Source organism: Pleurodeles waltl, chromosome 11, assembly GCF_031143425.1.
Source record: "Pleurodeles waltl isolate 20211129_DDA chromosome 11, aPleWal1.hap1.20221129, whole genome shotgun sequence".
Lineage (NCBI taxonomy): Eukaryota > Metazoa > Chordata > Amphibia > Caudata > Salamandridae > Pleurodeles > Pleurodeles waltl.
This window is the reverse complement of record NC_090450.1, coordinates 266,813,910-266,833,405: the sequence shown is the minus strand read 5'-3', so window position 1 is coordinate 266,833,405 and position 19,496 is coordinate 266,813,910. Positions and strand designations below refer to the sequence as shown.

Sequence of the window (19,496 nt, the reverse complement as noted above, 5' to 3'; positions counted from 1 at the left end):
CTCTCTAGCAAGGTGTCCAATAAGTATCTCTAGTAGAACAATATCCCTTTAATTTGTATCTAGAATCTAAGAGTGATCTACAGAAAAGTTACAATATATGTTACCATCAGTATGCCTATGACACCCAACTCAAAAAGAAAGTCTCCACCCTGGAGAATACCAGATACCATGCAGAAACATATGCTAGGGTGGGGCCTGGGTTGATCTAAGATCACTTACAACTTAACCCAGTAAAACTTAGGTCCTAATCATCACTCTTCCTTCTTCAAATAATCCTGTAAAAGCATTGCTGAATGGAATAAGATTTCATGACCAGCAATCTAATGTTATTGAAGGTACCAATTATTTCAATTGCTCCTTGACAAATATGTGGTGGAGGTCACTGCCTTTGAGGATCAGTTCTTTATTTTTTGACAGCCCTGGTCTCAACTAACAACACACTCTTAACCAATCGTTGTCTCGTTGTGCATCCAGAATTTGGATCTTGGGGCCTCGTGTACTACTAAAGTGGCCACAAAAAGTGGTTCTAATTTGTGTACTCACATTTAAAGGCCACTAATTTGTCTTGTAAAGAAGCCTATGTACGAATTGGTCAGTTTCGAAAAAGCAGTTCGCAAACCGACCCAGGTTTTTGAATATTAATGAGCTAGATCACTAGTTATGACTCACTTTGATTGGAGGTTAACACAGGGATCAGTGATTGCTTTTCAAAAAAACAACATTTTTTTAAAAATGTGACACACTTTACTTAAAGGAATCGGGCAACTATTAAAAAGAAATGTTAACTTTTTTTAGAGTTGACAGCAGTGCCCTGAACTACTGCATATTCTCAAAAAACATTTTTTAACATTAACCAAAGAGAACCATCCATTTTTGGTGAATAGGTTACCGCTGCATTTTGGCAGCAAAACATTGATATACAGCATAGCAAATAGGTATTCGGAAGAGAGGTCTACAATACTTTTCCGAAAACAGAATCAATATCCATTTCTAAACAGAGTTAGCGATATGGAAACAATTTTCCGAACAGCTCAATGTGTTTAGTAAATAGAAAAAGCCCTATGATTTACTGATTTAAATAGTTTGCAAACCCTAAATCCTTTATACATAGTACACTTGCACTATGTTCACTATCCCTTCCATGTTTTCAAAAGAAAATGAAACAAAATTAACCATCATTTCTTATCTCCTTCTCACTAAACTCTACTTTTCTCCTATGTGTCATTTCTTCTCTGCAGACACTAGGGACCATATATTTTCCTAATAATTGTTTCTATACTAGCTCCATTAACCTTCCCATTTTCTAATATCCTGGCGAACGGATTCCGTTTTACCTGGTACATTTTTATGGGTATATATTTTGATACAACTTTATCTGATTCTACATATGAAACGCACAACAGTATTTTTGTGTCACTCTTATGATGTATTGTGTGGTTTCAATTATTATTGTATATTTTTAATTGGTTCAAGTTGCCTTTTACTCCTGTTTCTTTTTTCATTAACCTTCACGAACACTTCCTCTATGCAAAGTGCTCTGATCCTCTTCTGAACTTTTACTTGCTACACTAAACCATGAAACACATTAAAATATGTTTTGCTTGCGTGTTGTCTCCTTCATGTCAACCCATTCTCATGTCTTTTATTCCATCCGCATTTCTTCCTTGTAAACATCACGTTTCAAGAGTGAAATATGTCCTTTACATCATTTCCAAGTGAAGAGGCTCTTTTACAACAGAGGCTTATCATACAAGCTGTTTTGAATGTCAAGACCAAAGGTTCTATTTGGCAGGCAATAACATTCACTGATAGATTTCTTGCAATTCCCAGCAGCCAATCAGAATTTATAAGGAAATGTACTACTAAGTACCTGCTCAACATTGAACATTGAACATTGAAAGGGTATACCTACCTGGCTGAGCTGCACTGCAGGACAGGAACAGGCAAGAATGCACTGCATTTAAGTCAATACAGCACATTCTTGACTTTTCCCCTGCACTGGTGCCTTTTTGGCAGCTGAGCACCAATGCAGGCAGCCTTGCACGATGTGCAAGGCTGCCTGCATTGCATTCAGGATTGTTTTTGTGCAGGAAGGGGCACCTTCCTCGAGACATATTCCTCTATCTAGGTGTGCTGCAAAATGCTGCACACACAGAAAGAGGAAGTAATAAGGATAAATAAAGATTTTTCTCCTCATTATGCTTCCCTTGGGAAAGTGGAGAATTTTGGCACGTTCTGGTAAATCTGGGAATGCGTTAAAATCCATGGGAGTTGCATGGGAACACACACACAATGACCATGGAACGCCTTCCCAGGGCAGAATAAGACAACCCAGAGATTTGCACTGCGTTGCTGTACTACAGTTATATAGAGTCACTCTGGGCCACACAAAGTGCACTTGCGTGGATTTATAAATTGCATTTAACATTTGCGTCTCACTTGATCACGTTGCTTGGTGCAAACGTGGCACAAACACGATGCAAACCAGCTCTTAAGTATGCCCCTGATTGTTTGGTGGTGATGTGTTTGCATGTGTGTGGTGGAAGCAGGAAGGCTGATGTACAATACACTGTGAATTTCCTTCTGGCATTCAATTTTGTATGAGTGTGTATGAGATCCTTTTGGATAATACCTGCATTTCTTTGCAAAACACACAGCTGACAGCATATTTGCACACATCTTTATTTTAAATAATAAATTAGATGTTATATAAAAATACAAATATTTATAATAAACATTTTTGGGATGTAAATATTATTAGGCGCTTGGCTTACAAAGTAAGATGTAGGAGAAATAAATATATATGCCACACTTGGCGGAATAAATAGCACAATATGACTTCACTTTAGAGAATCCCTGAAAATAGCTAGGTCAGAGCAGGCCTCATTTATCGGATGTCTGAGTAGTTATTCAGTGAGAACAAGTCCCGTTCCCAACATGTCATACGACAGCACAACATAGGATTTAAAGACATGACGTTTTGTGGCCTATACATTGTCACTACAATTAAAGAGCATGTAATTTCATACCCTGTGAATACGGCCCCTTGTAGTGCTATCTTGAATAAGTTGCTCTTTGCAGCTATCTCAAAATTCAATATTTTAAAAGGATCATGAGTGAGATATTTAGAACACCTCAACCTTTTAAAAACACTATGTTGATAATAAAAATTTGGATTTTTCATGATATGCTGTTGAAGCCCTATCACAAAGGTACATTTGATTGTAATGTTCCTTTTTTTACACATGCCAGAAATTTACAAATGGGTTCCTGGTTGATGTAGTTCAATTTACATGTGAAGAGTTTCCACCAGGAGTGTGGAGATCTTCGAACCCGAAAACAAACTCTATGGGTGGGAAAATGGGTGTTTCAAGGCCTGGTTAACCTTGGACGGTTGTGGGCACCCACTAACTTGGGTATTTGTTGGCACTCACAAACTAATCTCCTTCCTTTTTCTACAGTGGGAATGTTGGAATGTTTACTACAAAAGCTGGCTTAAATTCCTTTACACGCTGGGAAGGGAAACATATTACCCTCAGGATTGCTGAGATGGTGGTGGGGGCTGAGTTTCCCAAAGATAAAAATATATTCCTTGCAGAGAACAAAAAGAGCTCTTGCAAAGGGGCCCCTAATTCCCCTGTGCAGGGCCCTGCACTATGTAGAACTACAAATAGCGAAAGCAGGATCCAGGTGGAAATGTTACATGACCTTCCTATGAATCTGCACCAAACCCTGTGCCTCAAGCAACTTTCAATGCAGATTCCTGTGAATGTCTGTGAAACTCACAAACCAGTAAATGTACATTCGCCCATAAGGGTGTACCTTCTTTGTTAATCATTATCTTAGTGTTCTACACCTACCATATGTGTGTATTTGGAATTTTATAGAAATTGTGCTCCTGGACCCTCTTAGTAATAAGTAAAGATATAGTAATGCTGTGCATATTGCACCCAGTTGAGAACCTTTCATATGACAGATAAAGGGATTTGGAACACTACAATTAGGGATCCTTATGATAATGGCATGTACCCAATAATTTTGCTGTTTGATATGCTAAACTTTAGCATGGAGTTGTGGAGCAACAGTGTGGATTTGGCACACTTCTATTATGCATCACTATTATGTGGAGTTGATACACTAAGATAGTTACTCATGGCATCAAAATGCAAACTAGACATAGTCCCATAAAGTTTCTATAGGATAATGCTGTGTGCCTGGCTTATTGAGAGCTGTTTTTTCACAGGCCAGCCTCTGTAGTTGGCGTATCATGGCAATGTTTCTTTTAAATATTTGTGTCTAGCATTCTCAGGGAGTGCAGGATACTAGTCATTGTAATTAGGTTCGTACCAAAGGTGATTATGTGGATTGCGCATAGTTTTTTTCAGTGTTCCACTGTTAATGGTGTGTGTTTGACACACTGCACAACATAATACTAATGTTAATGCTATTATTGATGTTACATTGAATTGAATGGTAAATAATTATGGGGAGGCTATACATTGTGTATCTAATAATCTGGGATTGTACACAATCTTTTTTCATTTGATTGGCTCCAAAATATAGTTCCACAGAGCTTCACATTCATTTAACACAGCTATAGATTTCTTCACATGGAATGCAGGAATTTCAAAGTGAAGAGTGTTGTGGTGATGCCCCCTGAAATTAATGAAGCATTACAAGTGAGGATATAGGAATAGTCACTTATGGATGGTGACTGCAAAGGACTCCCAGTGAAAATGTTAATCAGTTCATTGTGGCACAGTAGAAGGATGGCAACTGGTGGCATAAAGTCCCAATGCGACACCACTTTGAAATCAATTGATGTGTCCTCCACATGAAGACTTTTTTGCTGCAGTTCTCAGCGGCGATTCGAAGGGACTGCACTGCGCTTTTTCCTGCTGTGAAATCAGGTTAGAGAAGAAAGTAGTCACTTGTTTGTCCTACACAACAATGGCATGTACATGAATTCAACTTGCAGAGATATCCTCATTGCAGTAATCAAACTCTGATGCAAGTGCACATGCGCAATATTGTAAAAGGTATGTGCAATGGGAAGCGAAACATAATCAAGACCTCGCTGTTATTGAAAGCAGAATGTAGACTCAGGAGACTAAACCACATTTAATCAAATCATGCTTTAAAATGTAATTCCATAATTTTAATAAAAGGACATAAAGTAATATTGAACTAGCCATCATCATGAAGCCATAAAGTATCCTGTTACTCAGCCACGGACACCGCTCATTGTTGACATTTTCTATCAAAACAACCCACTCCTGCTATTGCCTTTATTTTAGGGGTATGCTCTTTTGCACTTAAATAATGATTGTTTACTTCGGTGTTAAAGTGTCATGTTGAGCATTTACTTCAGTCTTACTGGTTGCAACTCCTCCAAAATTCAAATTCACATCCATCGCAAGGTCATGTTCCTAAGCCACCCACATCTTTTTCTCATCATACCCATTAACATGGTGCTATACTTGTTCGGTGGCCTGACAATTCATTAGTCCCTTTTTCTATTTGGGCTATGACAGTTTCTGAAACCACATACTGCTCGGGGTGTGCGCAAATCTCTTGTCTACATTAATATTAATACATATCTCAACATGGATAATCCCACACAATAAGAAAACCTGCTTTCTCGGGCGAAAACTCCAACTTCAAAAATACTAGCCAATGGTCATGCTTCTTTTGTAGACCACATTACCTCCTTTAGTAATATATTTTACATAACGCACACTCTGTTTTAAGTAGCCGTCTTTCATCAGACACAATGCCGTCCTGAATCATGTTCATATAATAATATTATCTCTTTCACACAGCTCCTTTCTTTGACACATTGCCATCATGTACCACGCTCCATATCCATAGCTTTCTCCATTTTTATGGATAGCCTTTCTTACTTCAAATATACCTTCTCCATCCGGCCAACCTACTGTATCGTGTGTCATCATGGGCCATGCCCCTTTCTTGGACAGACTGCTTCCTCTGCTCCTGTCCCAAAATGGACATTATAATTTGATGCCCCATCAGTGGGTTATGTGTGGAAATACTGAACTAAAAAAGATTGGCCTACAAGAGTATTGATTCCTGAGTATTAACCAGCACTATGTTACAGTAAGTAAATACAGGTAAGCTATATGTTTCTATTCTATTCTACTTCTAATCTTAAATTCCACATCAACATACCTTGGAGAGCTATATGTAGTTAGTCAATGGACATAGGCTTGGATTTAAGGCTAGTAAATCTGTACTTATTTAAATACATATTCTGAAGTTGATATTTTGTAGGTTGATGTAAAAAAAATACAATATTTTGGTTCTGCACTCATTGTTTGTCATTTTGCTCTCCTCTGTCGGGGGTTCTTATTATATAGTTTGATCATTTACTAATTTCTCGCACTCCCAGCCAGAGCTCATTCTGGTCCTTTTTTAAGAATGATTTTGTATCTCTACAAATGTGGCTTTTCTTGCATATTAACCTTCCCCGAGAGGCCAGTCTAGTTATGATGCACCTGAGAAACTATCATGATACACTGCGTAATCCTTTGAACATATTTTAGTAAATTAATCTGTTTGATATACTACTCACTCCAGTTCCTTCATCTTGAGAGTCACCCACTTAGCCTTGGGATCGGAGCACCTAGATGTCCCATCATGCAATGTAAATCTGAAAGAAAAAACAATTTTATGTTAAACTCATGTAAAAAATATCCAACAAGGAACCTCTCTTTGGAGAAAAAGATATTAGGGGCTAGGAATATCTGTGAAAGCCCATTGATATCAATTATTTCAGAAGTCCGAAATTGCCTACGTATATTTGCTGATATCTGTGAAAGCAGGAAATCAGCTTTGTTAAAGCTTATTAGGCAAAATCAGTGAAGCTGGAGCCCACAACTAGGCCTATCATTTAAACCCATGAAGTCAGAAACCAAGTCTTGTGGCAAAGGAGAGCCCATGCACGGAGGTAGTTCTCTAAATCCCAAACAAAACAAGATTATGTGAGTGCTGGGCTGTCCCATCGTTCACAGTAAAATCAAGAGCTGTCACGTTCGACTCCAGGTATGTTAGGTAGGAGGTTGCTTTTATTATCCATAGAAAAAAATCACACCTAAGCAAAACTTACATGATGGCATTGACACAATGGGATGATTCTTTCTGTATTTCGTATTTCACAATCATATTTGAATTCTGCTTCGATTTGTTGACTTTGGTACAGCAGGTGATTTCCTTGCCAATATCTGTGAAGAAGGAACAAAAGTTTATATTTTCAGAGAATATTTGCATATTTTTGGTGAAAACTTGTTCCCCAGTCTATATTCCATGCCAGATGTTGGAAAGAGTGTGGACTACAGCTTGTGGGCAACAGGACCATGTGATACTCAGACAGCGCTTTCATTTCAACATTTAAGTCATAATTATCCTCTTTCCATGGAAGGCATGCACATGGGTTCAAAACTTAATGATCGCCATAGACAGAAAATATTCAAAGACTGATTTCTAGGGCTATCTCATGATCACTGCTATAGAGCAGAGACCAATGACTGAAGGATGGTTTTGTAAATGATGACTGGTCCGCATCGTAATCTGGCAGTTGGACTCCCACGGAAACGGAGGTTGGACCGCCACAGAGGGTCCTGCGATCCTATTGACCAACCTACTCCTAATAAGGCCCTTAGTGTAATGCTGACAATTTTGGCAACTAACAGATGGAGCTTAAGGTGTGCTAGCATAATTTAAATATCACCAGGGCCCGGTTAATAAAAGAAAAGCTACACCCAGTGGGACGATGGGACGATGTAAACGATATTCCAAAGTATTTGTGTCATAGAATATTTCTGTACAGAATATCCTACATACCACTGGCCACAAATGCTATTGTGATTTAAAGAGTGGCTCGAGTAAAAAAATTGATTCCACCACAAAGACAAGGCTTTTTTCGTTAGAGTGATGTTTTTCTAACTGTACAATGTGCAGTCGAAAATCAAGGATTGTATTTTGGACGGGTTTTCCATTTCAAGGCCCATCTCCTTCTGGCTTTAAACACCTTAAGGACTGGGTGTTATAGTCACCTGTCTTTGCAACTTTCTATCATAACAGCTATTCCTGGTAAGAGTGGGTAAAAGTGTTTTTTTAAGACAGGAATGATTCGAGATTGATACAAATACCACGTGGCTGCATAAATTACTCAGTACTTTTTGCTAAGGCCGTTCTTGATATTTTGACTTAAGTGACCCTTGCACATCGCACGTTCTTGCAATCATTGCCCTATTTAAGGAATACACTAATAGTTACTGGCTGTACATGGAGTATAGCGATGCAGCCTAAAACAGATGTGTTGGAATGTGGATATATTTAAACAGATCGGACTGTTTTCATGCGTTTTTTGAATATTAATATGTAAATACAAATTCAGTTCGATGCACAAATTGATGCAGAAACACAGGAACCTGAGTAAAACTCCTCAGTTACAGCCGTTTTCCCTTGTTCAGGCAACGAAAACAATCTATACATAAGGCATTGATAGCCTTCATTCAATACCTGGAAGACGGAAGAACAGTTATTGTGGTGTAGAAAAGCCCTCTCTGAAGACGGCGCGAATAATCTAAACCACGTGGAAAGAAACTGAATTATTATCCCAGAAGCGTGTTCCCTACCCAGTGACCCTCGCATATCTAAATTGTTGGGAAACGTATTGGAAACCCTTAACATATTGGAGCACACAGCACTTTTGCCATCATTGTTGTGTGTTACTTTAAATAAGACAGAGGGACATTTGTTTTAGGTGAATGTAATCTTGCCTAAATACCAATTACTGGATTTTGAGTATTTTGTCCATTTTGTATACTATTTGCACCAGTTTTGGGTACGAGGAACTACTTTCAGTAGAAAATGTAACACAGATGACCGACATATACATTCATCAGGTATCGAGCGTGATTTTTGTACCTCAGGACACACCTCACGTACAAGTTTTGCACAGGCAACAACCCAAGTTAATGAATGTGAGAGACCTAGGCCCATATTTATACTTTCTGAGCGCCGCATTTGCGTCATTTTTTGACGCAAAAGCGGCGCAAACTTACAAAATACAATTGTATTTTGTAAGTTTGCGCAGCGGCGCAAATGCGGCGCTCAAAAAGTATAAATATGGGCCCTAGTTTTTCAAAACAATATGATAGAAAAATGTATGCAATTTAACCCAGCCCTACTTTCAGTAAGTAGTTATATCATTTTAGACGTTTCACTCCTGCACTTTCACAATGCCCTCTCTCAGCCTTGTTTTTTGGTACGTGTCTGACTGTCAGCATATGGACATTTTTCTAATGCTGATCCAGAAGAAGAGGCAACTTGTTTTGTGAGAATCACGGCCAAGCCTGTCTCGGAGAAACTAGCGCACCAAGCAATCCTGATTCCAAAGATGGTCATTACAATTAGCCTGCAGTAATAGGTCCATCCTAAATTAATTATTCACTAATCACACCCACCCTTAGGTGGAAAGTAAGAGAAACCAAAACACTGATGTAAGGAGCGGATGCCTGGCTCCAAGACTTTGCAATAACCTGCGTGAATATCTTAGACTTGTGACAACTTGCTGTCGTTAACTCGAAGACTGACCTATTCTGAATCTGCCTGAATGATTAAAATTACCCATGAATCTTTCCTTTGCCACCTGTATCTGCCTCTTGCTGTTACAACTGTATTAGTCCTGATCCCCTTCATACCCTACGATGCATTTTGTACTAAAATCCTCCGCTGTGTGTGTGTCTTTTTTAGTCGTACTTGTAAGATAGGTGCACAATGAAATACCATACCGAAAAATGCCTTTTTAAGATATATGCCACAAAAGTCTTATGAGGTGCAGATACAAAGGTAGATTACCCTTCAAAAGGTGTATGTGTTTGTGGGAGGGGGGAGGATGATTTACTGTGCTTTAACTCCTGTCTTACAATATTAGTGGTCACTTACCTAATCCTGTCACCTTCAATTTTTGTAAGAAGTATTTTTGATATGTAGTTATTTTGGCACAGCCGTTTTTTCAAATGCAAGTAATTTATTGTTAACCCATACATTATACCCCTGTAGGACACCTCCCCCCAGGCTACATATTTTTTCAAATCACGCCTTCTCCGCCACATTATTTACCCCCTTGACCACACAGCATCCATTTAGGATTTTTTTTTAAAAACCTAACACCCCTTATTTCTAAACTCAAATGAAATATACGGTACCCCATTTGAATTCCCATAAACACGATTAAAATAGAACCCTTGAAGTGTCAAACACAGCAAGCCAATCAAGTGATCAATTACTGATTCAGAATCCTACATAGGCTCCCAAGAACACTCATCAACTCACACAACGTGTCATGCAGCACTATTTACATTTGTATTCATGTCCTATACGCTTTATGATCGGATTCATTAAACAATAGGGAATATATTTCGGTCAGAAATTTATGCTGTAATTCATTTGTATTTTGCATATCCCTCCACATCCCCAGTACTCACCACTTGATACCAGAATCACTGCACAGGCGGCAAGGAGCAGTGAAATACGCAGCACAGTGCTGGGTCCAGACATCATTCAAGATGGATTTCTACCCCCGTCTTCTTCTTGGTCAGAGAACCTGTGCTGCAGGGTTGCGTTAGGCTGTGTAGAGGCAGCGTGGCTTCTCCCAAGAACCACAATGCTCTCTTTTTAAGCAATCAAAAATGAGGAAGTTGGGAAATGACCAATCGCTTGCACTAGAACAGAGTCAACGCCTTGCCTATAAAGATGTGGAAGAAAAATGACTAATGTTGTATCCATCAGCACATTTTGCACTTCCCAGAAGGAAATCTGCGAATGGAGGAACTCCAATTAAGGTCTTCTTCATTTTCTTTCTGCAATTGCTTTTTTGGCTCCTCCTTTGCACTTTTTCATCATGCATAGGATTCCTCAATTCACAGATTTATATTTGTGAGGCCCAGTTACTAAGCAACTAATTGAAGTCTGGGTACAAAGTCGTATCAAGCCCATATGACGCACTAAGGTATTAAGAGGGTGAAGTATTGTCGGCCTCAAAAAAGTGAACTCTTTGGCTCAAGAAGCACACTTTTTTTGTAAAGGCCTAAGGTCCGGCCAGGTTTAAGCAGTTATTTTGTCAGCAGTAACCCTCTCATCATTGCTTTATACTTAACGTTCGTCAAACAAAAAACTTTTGGGTTAAGAAAAATATCCTCTAAGGAGCCCAACAGTGTATTGGGCTTACACACACAGAAAAATTACATGTGGGCCACGTAGCTGTGGCTGAGAAGCCGACAGCGTTGATTCCACTTACTCAGGTTTGGTTTTAGCAAAGCTTATATACGCAGCATGTGGGGGTTTGCCTCCTCGCAAACCGTTTGCTTTATAGATGTTAAATGGAGTGCATCATTCAATAAAAGTAGATATTTGCAAACCAAACATAGTTTAAGTGAAGTTATAGTTATCTGGATCATAACACCTTGATATTCGTTTATAGATCTTTGAAATTCAGTTAAAAGACTGCAGAAATAACACACTGTTGCAGTTAGGGCATAAAACATACAAGCTTCTGTAATTCCAGTCATGTTTAGCTCCACAAAGCGTAGCCTGCACACCTATCATGCATACCATAACGCACACCAAATGCAATCCTCATGACCTCACTCTTAAAGTAACTGGTAGCTCCACAAATAAGCCTACTAGTGACATGACATATTTATTTACCCTTAACACTATGAATGACTTGACCTTGCATACAGGAGGATATTGATTTTCTGCATGCTTGGAAATGTCAAAATGAATTTCTCTTATTTATTATGATAAATATGCTAAATATTGTTAAGTGTGCAAGTTCTGGTTCAAATGGGGCTAAGAGAACTATTGTTTGCGGAGCTATTTATGGCTCATGCCCCCACCATGCACAGTTTTGTCATAACTTATGTCATTTCAAATGCTGCAGTGACACTATCAATGAAGTTACAGAAAAAGTAATGAGTGTTGTAATATGTAGGGTAATTAGCTAATTAGGGAGTGCAAATTATAGTTATTTTAGGGCACGGGTTGTTGATACTAAAGATAACTATAACTGGTGAATTTCTGTGGTTTTTGTGTTTAAAACATTACTTTGATTTTTACCTAAGTCGCTTGAAACTTTTTTCAATGAATTTGTCAGGTTTTGTAATGTAAGGAAATATTTTATTACATATATAGAGCCAAACCCCACCATGCACAGCCTATGCAATGCACAGCAAAGGGTTGGCCCAAGGGCCTGGGCTGCTACCAGGCCCTGCAGACAAACCCATGCAGTCAAGCAAACCCCCACCACGCACAGTGGCCAAGCCCTGCAACCAACCTTCTGCAGGAAGGCAATACTGGCCTGCACAGCCTTTGACATGTGTTGCTCCCATTTGTCTGATCCACCTGCCAAGGGGTAATCAAAGCCCTGCCGGGAGAGGGGGCTCTCATGGCCCCAGAACCCAATATAGGCCCTTGGGGCCACATCCCCCAAAGCTCTTTGTTTTAAAAATAAATGGCTGCCTCCATGTGCTTCTGGAGGCCCCGGCGAACCCCATCCCCTGGGGCCTTCTTTTTTAATGAAAGTGAGGGGGTTCATGGCCCCTTCCCAAGCCCACTATTGCCCGGGGTAAAAAAAAGAAATTATTAGGGGAGGGGTCACGCACCCCCTATCCAGGCCCAAATAAGCCCATCCCGGAGGCCATACTTTAATTATCGGGTAGGGGGCTCAGCCTTAAGATGCCCAGGACCCCTTCCCCTGTGTCTGGGTAGTTTAATTAAGGGGGGTGCACAGCCAAAGTTATTAGCAAATCATTAATTCATTTCCTATGGTAACTAGGTCCCCCCTATAACTACAGAGTGGCGACTGCCATCATATACACACACAGAAATATAAATACAGTTTTATATATTATGTACATTATATATATTGTATGTATATATACATACATTCATTGAAAAAACAAAGTTTAAGTGATATTATAGTTGGGTGTTGGCAACTTACATTTACAAAAACAAAAAAAAACTCTGAAATTCTTCAGGTATAGTTTACTGAGCTAACTATTACTTATGGCAAGCCTTGCTCTACTTATGGCCTCACATGTTATGTCACTCATGACATGTTAGAGGACATTAGTAAGCCGCGTCTGAAGAGTGGGTGGTAGGTTCTATCCCACCTACTTCCCACACCCATCTCATTGTGTTCATCAGTGCATTATGAATAAAGAACGGACCCTATCCCAGACAAGACTTTTTTAGGAGCTCCTGGAATTTAGGTAATGTATGGAGAGTTCCATATGCATAGAGAGCCCCTAGTTTAGAAATACTCCCTCACTCCATATCATGTGTGGTTTTCAGGAGCCGGAAAGGAGAAGTGAACAAATAGGGAGTTCTGGAGCATATGGGTGTCTGTAGTGCTGGAGGTTCACACACGTTCAACAAAAGTGTTCCGTTATCTCTCCTAGCTTGTGTGCCATATATTTCCTTGCTCCTGGATTCACCAACCAATGTAGTATTTCTGGCATGTGCATACCACAAAGACACTTTCCTTTTCTGAGTCTAGCCACAGACTCAGCCATCTAGTCATCCATTGGAACTGTGCTACAGCACAGTACCATTTGTAGTTGGGGCCCCTATACTCCCAGCATAAGTAGCGTTCTGCACATTAGATAGTGCAAATTGTTTCCTATCTGATCCTCATATGAAGTCTGAAAGAATCCTATTTAAGCATAGATATACCTTCCTGGGTAACATAACTGGAAGTGCCAAACAATTAAAAGTAGTATAGGGATGAGCAGTATCTCAGATGTCACTATTCTGTCCATTGGGGCAGCAGTAGAGATACCCAAACTTTCATTGATTGACTCGTCATTGTCGTTAGTTTGCCCAAATTCCAATCAATCAACTTAGCATCAGAGTGGAACAACATCACTCCTAGGTACCTGAACGATTTACACCTCAGCTCTATCCCTATGAAAGGAAACCCATCCCATTCTTTTTCAGAAAGTAGTCAGCAAGGGACAACACATGCTTTAATCCAGTTAAGTTTTAGCCAGGAATTGTCCCCAAATTAATTTAATATGCCCATCACTTGCAGCAGTGCCTATAGGTCTTCTTTGAGATAGATCTAAGCTGCTTCTCTATTGTGGAATACATGTGCCAGGGGCTCCATCGCTGTAGCAAAATCTAGAGGTGATAAGAGACACCCTTGCCTAGTTCCCCTGTCTGTTAGCAATTGTGATGATATCACCTGGCCCATGTGCACACTTGCCACCAACTGCTTGTAAAATAGCCAAACCCACTGTCTGAAAAGGGGACGTACTCTGAGATTTTCCAATATCGCCATTTAACAAGGCCAACCCAAGGAGTCCAGTTGCTTTTCAATGTCAAGGGAGAGTGCCACATGGTTGGAGTTGGTGATTGAGGTATTGTTTGCTAATACACTACTCTACAGGTGGCGCAAATTACGTAAGATGTTTCTCTCTGGTACAAACTGGTTCTGATCTGGGTGTACTATCACATTGACCACTGTCAGGAGCATGTTAGTGAGTACCTTCCCTAAGAACTTGTAGTCCATATTCAGCATTCCTAGAGGGCGTTATGATCTTGCATTGTGTGTCTCTTCCTGGTTTTGGTAATATAACTATAAACACATAATTTTTCAATCCTGAAAAGATACCCAGTTGATTTGAGGTTCAATATATTTTGACGGGTTTGGGGCAATCGTAGCCATTGTAGCACTAAATGCACCATACATTTTAGAGGTAAACCCATATGTGCCTGGTGTCTTATTCTTAACTGTTTGGTCTATTGCCTTTTTCACCTCTTCTAAGGTCTGTGGATGTTCCCACTATGACTCTGGAGGGGGTTAATCCATGTCATATTTATATTGCCAAGGTATGTCTGTAGTATGTCTTTTGCCTAGTCTAGTGGTATACAGCATGTGGTAATAGTGTACAAATGGAGAGATGATTTCAGCTTGGATATTGACTACCTTGCTTTTTATGCATCTAATGGCTCCTTCAGGCTTCCAGTCAATTTCTGTCCAGAGCAGCTAGGCCAGTAGCTGGCCAGGTATGTCACCTTCAGCATGTTGCCTTGCCACATAAGCCTTGTAGTACACTACACTGAGTCTACTCACCAGATCTGCATGTATCTATCTTAAGTCTCTGTGAGTCTGATATCTTCCTGAGCGAACCTCAACTCCTCCTAGTGAATCTTGTTTTCTGCAGCTAGTATATCTTTAGACAGTCCAATACTTACACTGAATGTAGATTATTGCATGTTCCCCTCAATACCACATTGAATGCTTCACATTCCACTGTCATTTCAGCTGTGGTTCGCTCATGTTTATTAAAGTAATCTGAAATTACTTTTCTCAGCGTCATTTTAGCTCTGAAGGGGCCGGACCACTTAACTCTGGTCCAGGGGTCCCGCGAGGGCCCCCTCAGAGCTAAAAAGCATTTTTCGTAAATGTTTTGCCACAATTCACGGATCTGGCAAAGATTGTTTTTAAAAACAAGTGTGGGCTCCCAAGCTTGTTTTTAATAGAGCCTCCCGGGTGGGCCAGGTCCTGGGGATATTCTCATTTTAATGCAGGGGACCGCTCAGCCCACCTGCTGCCCTAGGGACTGCCACCCATCCGTGGCTTATATGTAATACAATTCAGGGGTGGGGTCCACCGGCCACCTCCGACATCCTCTGGGACCATCACCACCCCAGGGCTTCAATGCAATGTACTGCAAGGTAGCCGCATGCCCCCACCCCCACAGCGCCAGGGACAACCACCCCCGGGGCTTAAATGTAATTTAATGTTGTGGGGTGGCATGCCCCCCCGCTGCCCAGGGGACCACCACCTTTCTGGGGATATAATAAAAAAGTGAAGGGGGTCCATTTTGTACCCCCGCAGCCCTGGGTACCACCACCTCCCAAGGGCTATTCTCATTGGATGGGGGCCATGCAGCACCCTTCGAAGAGCCACTGATGGTCCTGGGACCACCACTGCCCAGGGTCGGCTCCTGCTATGTACTGGGGTGCCCACCCCTGGGACATAGCTGCTTGCTTGTGCTTGTTGGGGACTGGCAGTTCCCACCAAGCAAATGAAAACAAAGTCTGCAATCTGACAGCAAGAGCTGTCAAACAATTCTCGCTGGCAGAAAGCGGAGTTTTCATCTGTCTTCCCGGCATGCAAATGTGCATGCAGAGAAGACAGATGAAAATATTGCTCCCACAAGCAGGGAGCTGCTATTAAAAGCAGCTCCCTGCTTGTGGGACCATTGCCAGCTCCCACAGGATGTGAGGAGCCAGCTAGGACTGCGGGGCTTTGAGGCTCCCCCGCGGTCAAGTCACTCTCTTTTTCATCCCATAATGGGATGGAAGAGGGAGACAGAGAGTAATTACAATGGTTTCTCCATGCAATGACTTCTAAAAAAAATTTTTTTTTTAAAATCAGCTATGGCATAATGGGTAAGGTCACAGACCTTCACACTGAAAGTTAAGGGATCTAGTCCTGGTGTGTCTGTAATCATTTGTCTACTTTAATTTATTTTCTATTAAAAAAATATAAGGTTTGTAATAAAAGGTGATCTCGCTCTTTTTAATTGCCAAATACATTTTTCTTGCCAATATGTTTAGAAATATCTCATTCTTAGTTTATCATTCACCAAAGCCTAAAAAACTATCTCTCTCTCTCCCTCACATTTAAGCCTCGGGGAGGTGGTGGCCCCCGGGCAGCGTGACAGTGGGGCCATTCAGCCCCCTGTATGCAATTACGAAAGGCGGTGCATGGCACCGGGTTGGGTGGTTATAGGGGGTTGGACGGGCCTGCAGCGAAACCCCACCAAGCACGATACCAGCACTACAAAAATCTATAAATAACAGGTACTACAATTTGGCCTGGCTGCCTTGCTCTCCTTTCATGTCTGAGGCAAAAGGTTCAAGTAATAGGTGGCCCATCTCTCTGCTCTTCCCCTGTTTAGAGGGATTTGATCTCTCAGTCACAAGTGCCTGTGAAATGTATGATAATTAGCACAATAATATTTTTTGAACGAAGGAAAATAAATGCATATTATTGAACAGATGATTTGATGTACAATAGATATATACGTCTCCAGTGGTGTAGCAGTGTCACCGTCATTTATTTGAGCTAATGAAATGTAAACCTGTAACATGCATAACCATTATTTATATTACCTATATATTTGCACATGTCATTTTACATCTAGATTTAGTAAAGCAAGTGTTTTTTTATGTTTTGATTATCTATAAATAAAATATATGTATTTTAACAATGACATAAGTGGGCCCAGGTGGCCAATGCCATATTAAAGTAAATGTTGTATTTTTACTTGTAGTTCTCTTTTTCTATACAGACACCAGAGTCAATTTGTTCTCATTGTTTTTTTTGTTAGCTTACTGTGTGAAGGTCATATTTGTTACAACTGATTAGTTGGAGTCATTTCTCCACACCTGACAGGATGAGAGGTGGAGGAGGTGAATACTCCTTTGTGAGAAATTGTGCAGGGTGCGATGAGGGAAGAATCTGGCATTGTATTATTTGGAAAAAGGAAGGCAACTACAGTGCGAACACTGGTTTTTGATTGTTCTTTTCTCAGTGGGAATCTGTGGAATGTACTACTTGGATGAAACTTCATGTTTTAACTCTGTGAAGGTGATTTCGTTAGTTAGGATTTGCCTCTGTCCAACTTTGCAATGCTCCTTGCTTCTTGGTTGAAGAGTTACTCTCAAGATCAAGCACGTTCTTTCTCATTCTAATTAGAACCTTAATTTGGTTCTTCTTTCAATGTTATGTCTTCTGGCACTTTGGGCTTCTGAAATTATCTGGCTTAACCACAATCTGAGCTTAGCATTAGGGAGTTGCTCTTTATAGGAAAATCATTTTACATTATTTTGCATATGCTGCCTTTAATAACATGTGCTTACATTTGCTGAATTCTCTTCACATATGCTGTATTCAGGTGACTATTGATACATGCCTAATTGATTCGATTTGAGATTGTGACTTTACTAGTATGCTAATAAACCTTCATTGGTTGCAAGCTTACTCCTTTCTGTCATTACTGTGGGGGAAAATCTGCTTCACTGTCATTGAAATGTTATTGAATTTGTGATTTCAGCTTCTGTTTGTGATAAAGACCCATCCTAGAGGACATTGGCGAGTTTCAAGTGTGCACCAAGTTTGGGTGGTGCAAACAGGGCCGGCTTTAGCGCTGGTGGTGCCCTGTGTGACAGTCTTTTTTAGCACCCCCACCCCATGACCACCTCCTCGAATTCCCTCACTACTTTTAGTGCATCAGACCTTTATAAGTAAACTTACAAGGAGACGCGAATAGGGCAATGAACCTTTTGACTCGAAATTAAGAAGTTCTTACCAAAGCTCCAGTACACGATCGATAATCAATACACAATGATCAATCACCATTAGTCATCCAAAAAATCAATAATCAATGGAGTCAGTAGTTATCACGCGCCATGGCCTTTCAGCCATGAATAACCACACCTTTAGTAAAAGTTTAGTAAGTTTATTTCCCTATATTAACAATGCTAAGGTCATGTAGATTATTCTCAAACTCAAATGAAACATACAAAAACAGCACTGGTTGTCCAAAGCGGTGGAAGAAACGTAATCTAATCAAGGCTTGAACCACAACACATTCTAGAGTTACACTGCAAATAAATTGCAGAGTCAGCTGCGTTAATGAAATGATATACATGTAGTTAAGCAGAGAAATCCATCAAACATCTATCTTTTCCATCATCAGTCAGAATCCTCAACTAACATAATATTAGCGTCAGCATGTTGGGCTTCATGCAAAACAATTTAGTAACACACATTTGGAAAAGCATCTAGCTATGGGTCTATCAAAACAGTGCAGTTCCTAGAAAGGAAAAGCATAATATGTATAACAGTCACAGTTTGTCATTCTATACCTATCGGTATGGGTCAGCAAAGCAGAATCAGTCTTTGTCCACAGGTCATCAGTCGATCAGCAAGGCATCAGGCTCTCGGTCAGATATGAGCCCAATGTCGGAATGTATGTCTCTCTCCTAAAATCTCAAATCTCCCCTAACGTTCTTTTGAAGTCTCTTCCCCCTGCGGCGTTGTTATACCAAAGTCACCTAAACTATCCCCCAATTCCCTATTGGTCAGTTAATTGTATGTTCATACTTTGTCCAATAATATTTCTATGTCAAATTTATGAATTCTATTATTTCACCATTCACATACAGATGATTGGTCCACTTTACGATGTTCTCATCATCCGGCTTGTCAGGTAACAATGTTTTTGCAGCTTCAACTCCAGTCATTATGTTCATTGTTCTTGTCCTGGGAAAGTCAGTCCTACACACATTACACATAAAGGGGGTTATTCTAACTTTGGAGGAGTGTTAATCCGTCCCAAAAGTGACGGTAAAGTGACGGATATACCACCAGCCGTATTACGAGTTCCATA

General features: G+C 40.3%; 1 protein-coding gene across 1 annotated transcript; it reads right to left on the bottom strand.

The window, feature by feature from the left end:
* Positions 1-2,663: 2,663 nt before the first annotated feature.
* LOC138265633 (C-C motif chemokine 24-like) lies at positions 2,664-10,676 on the bottom strand. Its single transcript, XM_069213522.1, has 4 exons — positions 10,512-10,676; positions 7,127-7,241; positions 6,593-6,670; positions 2,664-4,898 (listed from the first exon to the last, which is right to left on the bottom strand). The coding sequence occupies exons 1-4, from the start codon at positions 10,585-10,587 to the stop codon at positions 4,859-4,861; spliced, it is 309 nt and encodes a 102-aa protein (XP_069069623.1). The 5' UTR covers positions 10,588-10,676; the 3' UTR covers positions 2,664-4,858.
* Between the last annotated feature and the right edge of the window lie 8,820 nt (positions 10,677-19,496).

What these genes read in the sequence shown, in the direction of transcription:
- LOC138265633 (XM_069213522.1), bottom strand. Translation starts at nt 10,587, where the DNA reads ATGATGTCTGGACCCAGCACTGTGCTGCGTATTTCACTGCTCCTTGCC. An exon ending in CATTGTGTCAATGCCATCAT is followed by an intron (nt 6,671 to 7,126) that starts GTAAGTTTTGCT and finishes TTTTTCTTTCAG; the next exon opens with ATTTACATTGCATGATGGGA. An exon ending in CTCAAGATGAAGGAACTGGA is followed by an intron (nt 4,899 to 6,592) that starts GTGAGTAGTATA and finishes CTGATTTCACAG; the next exon opens with CAGGAAAAAGCGCAGTGCAG.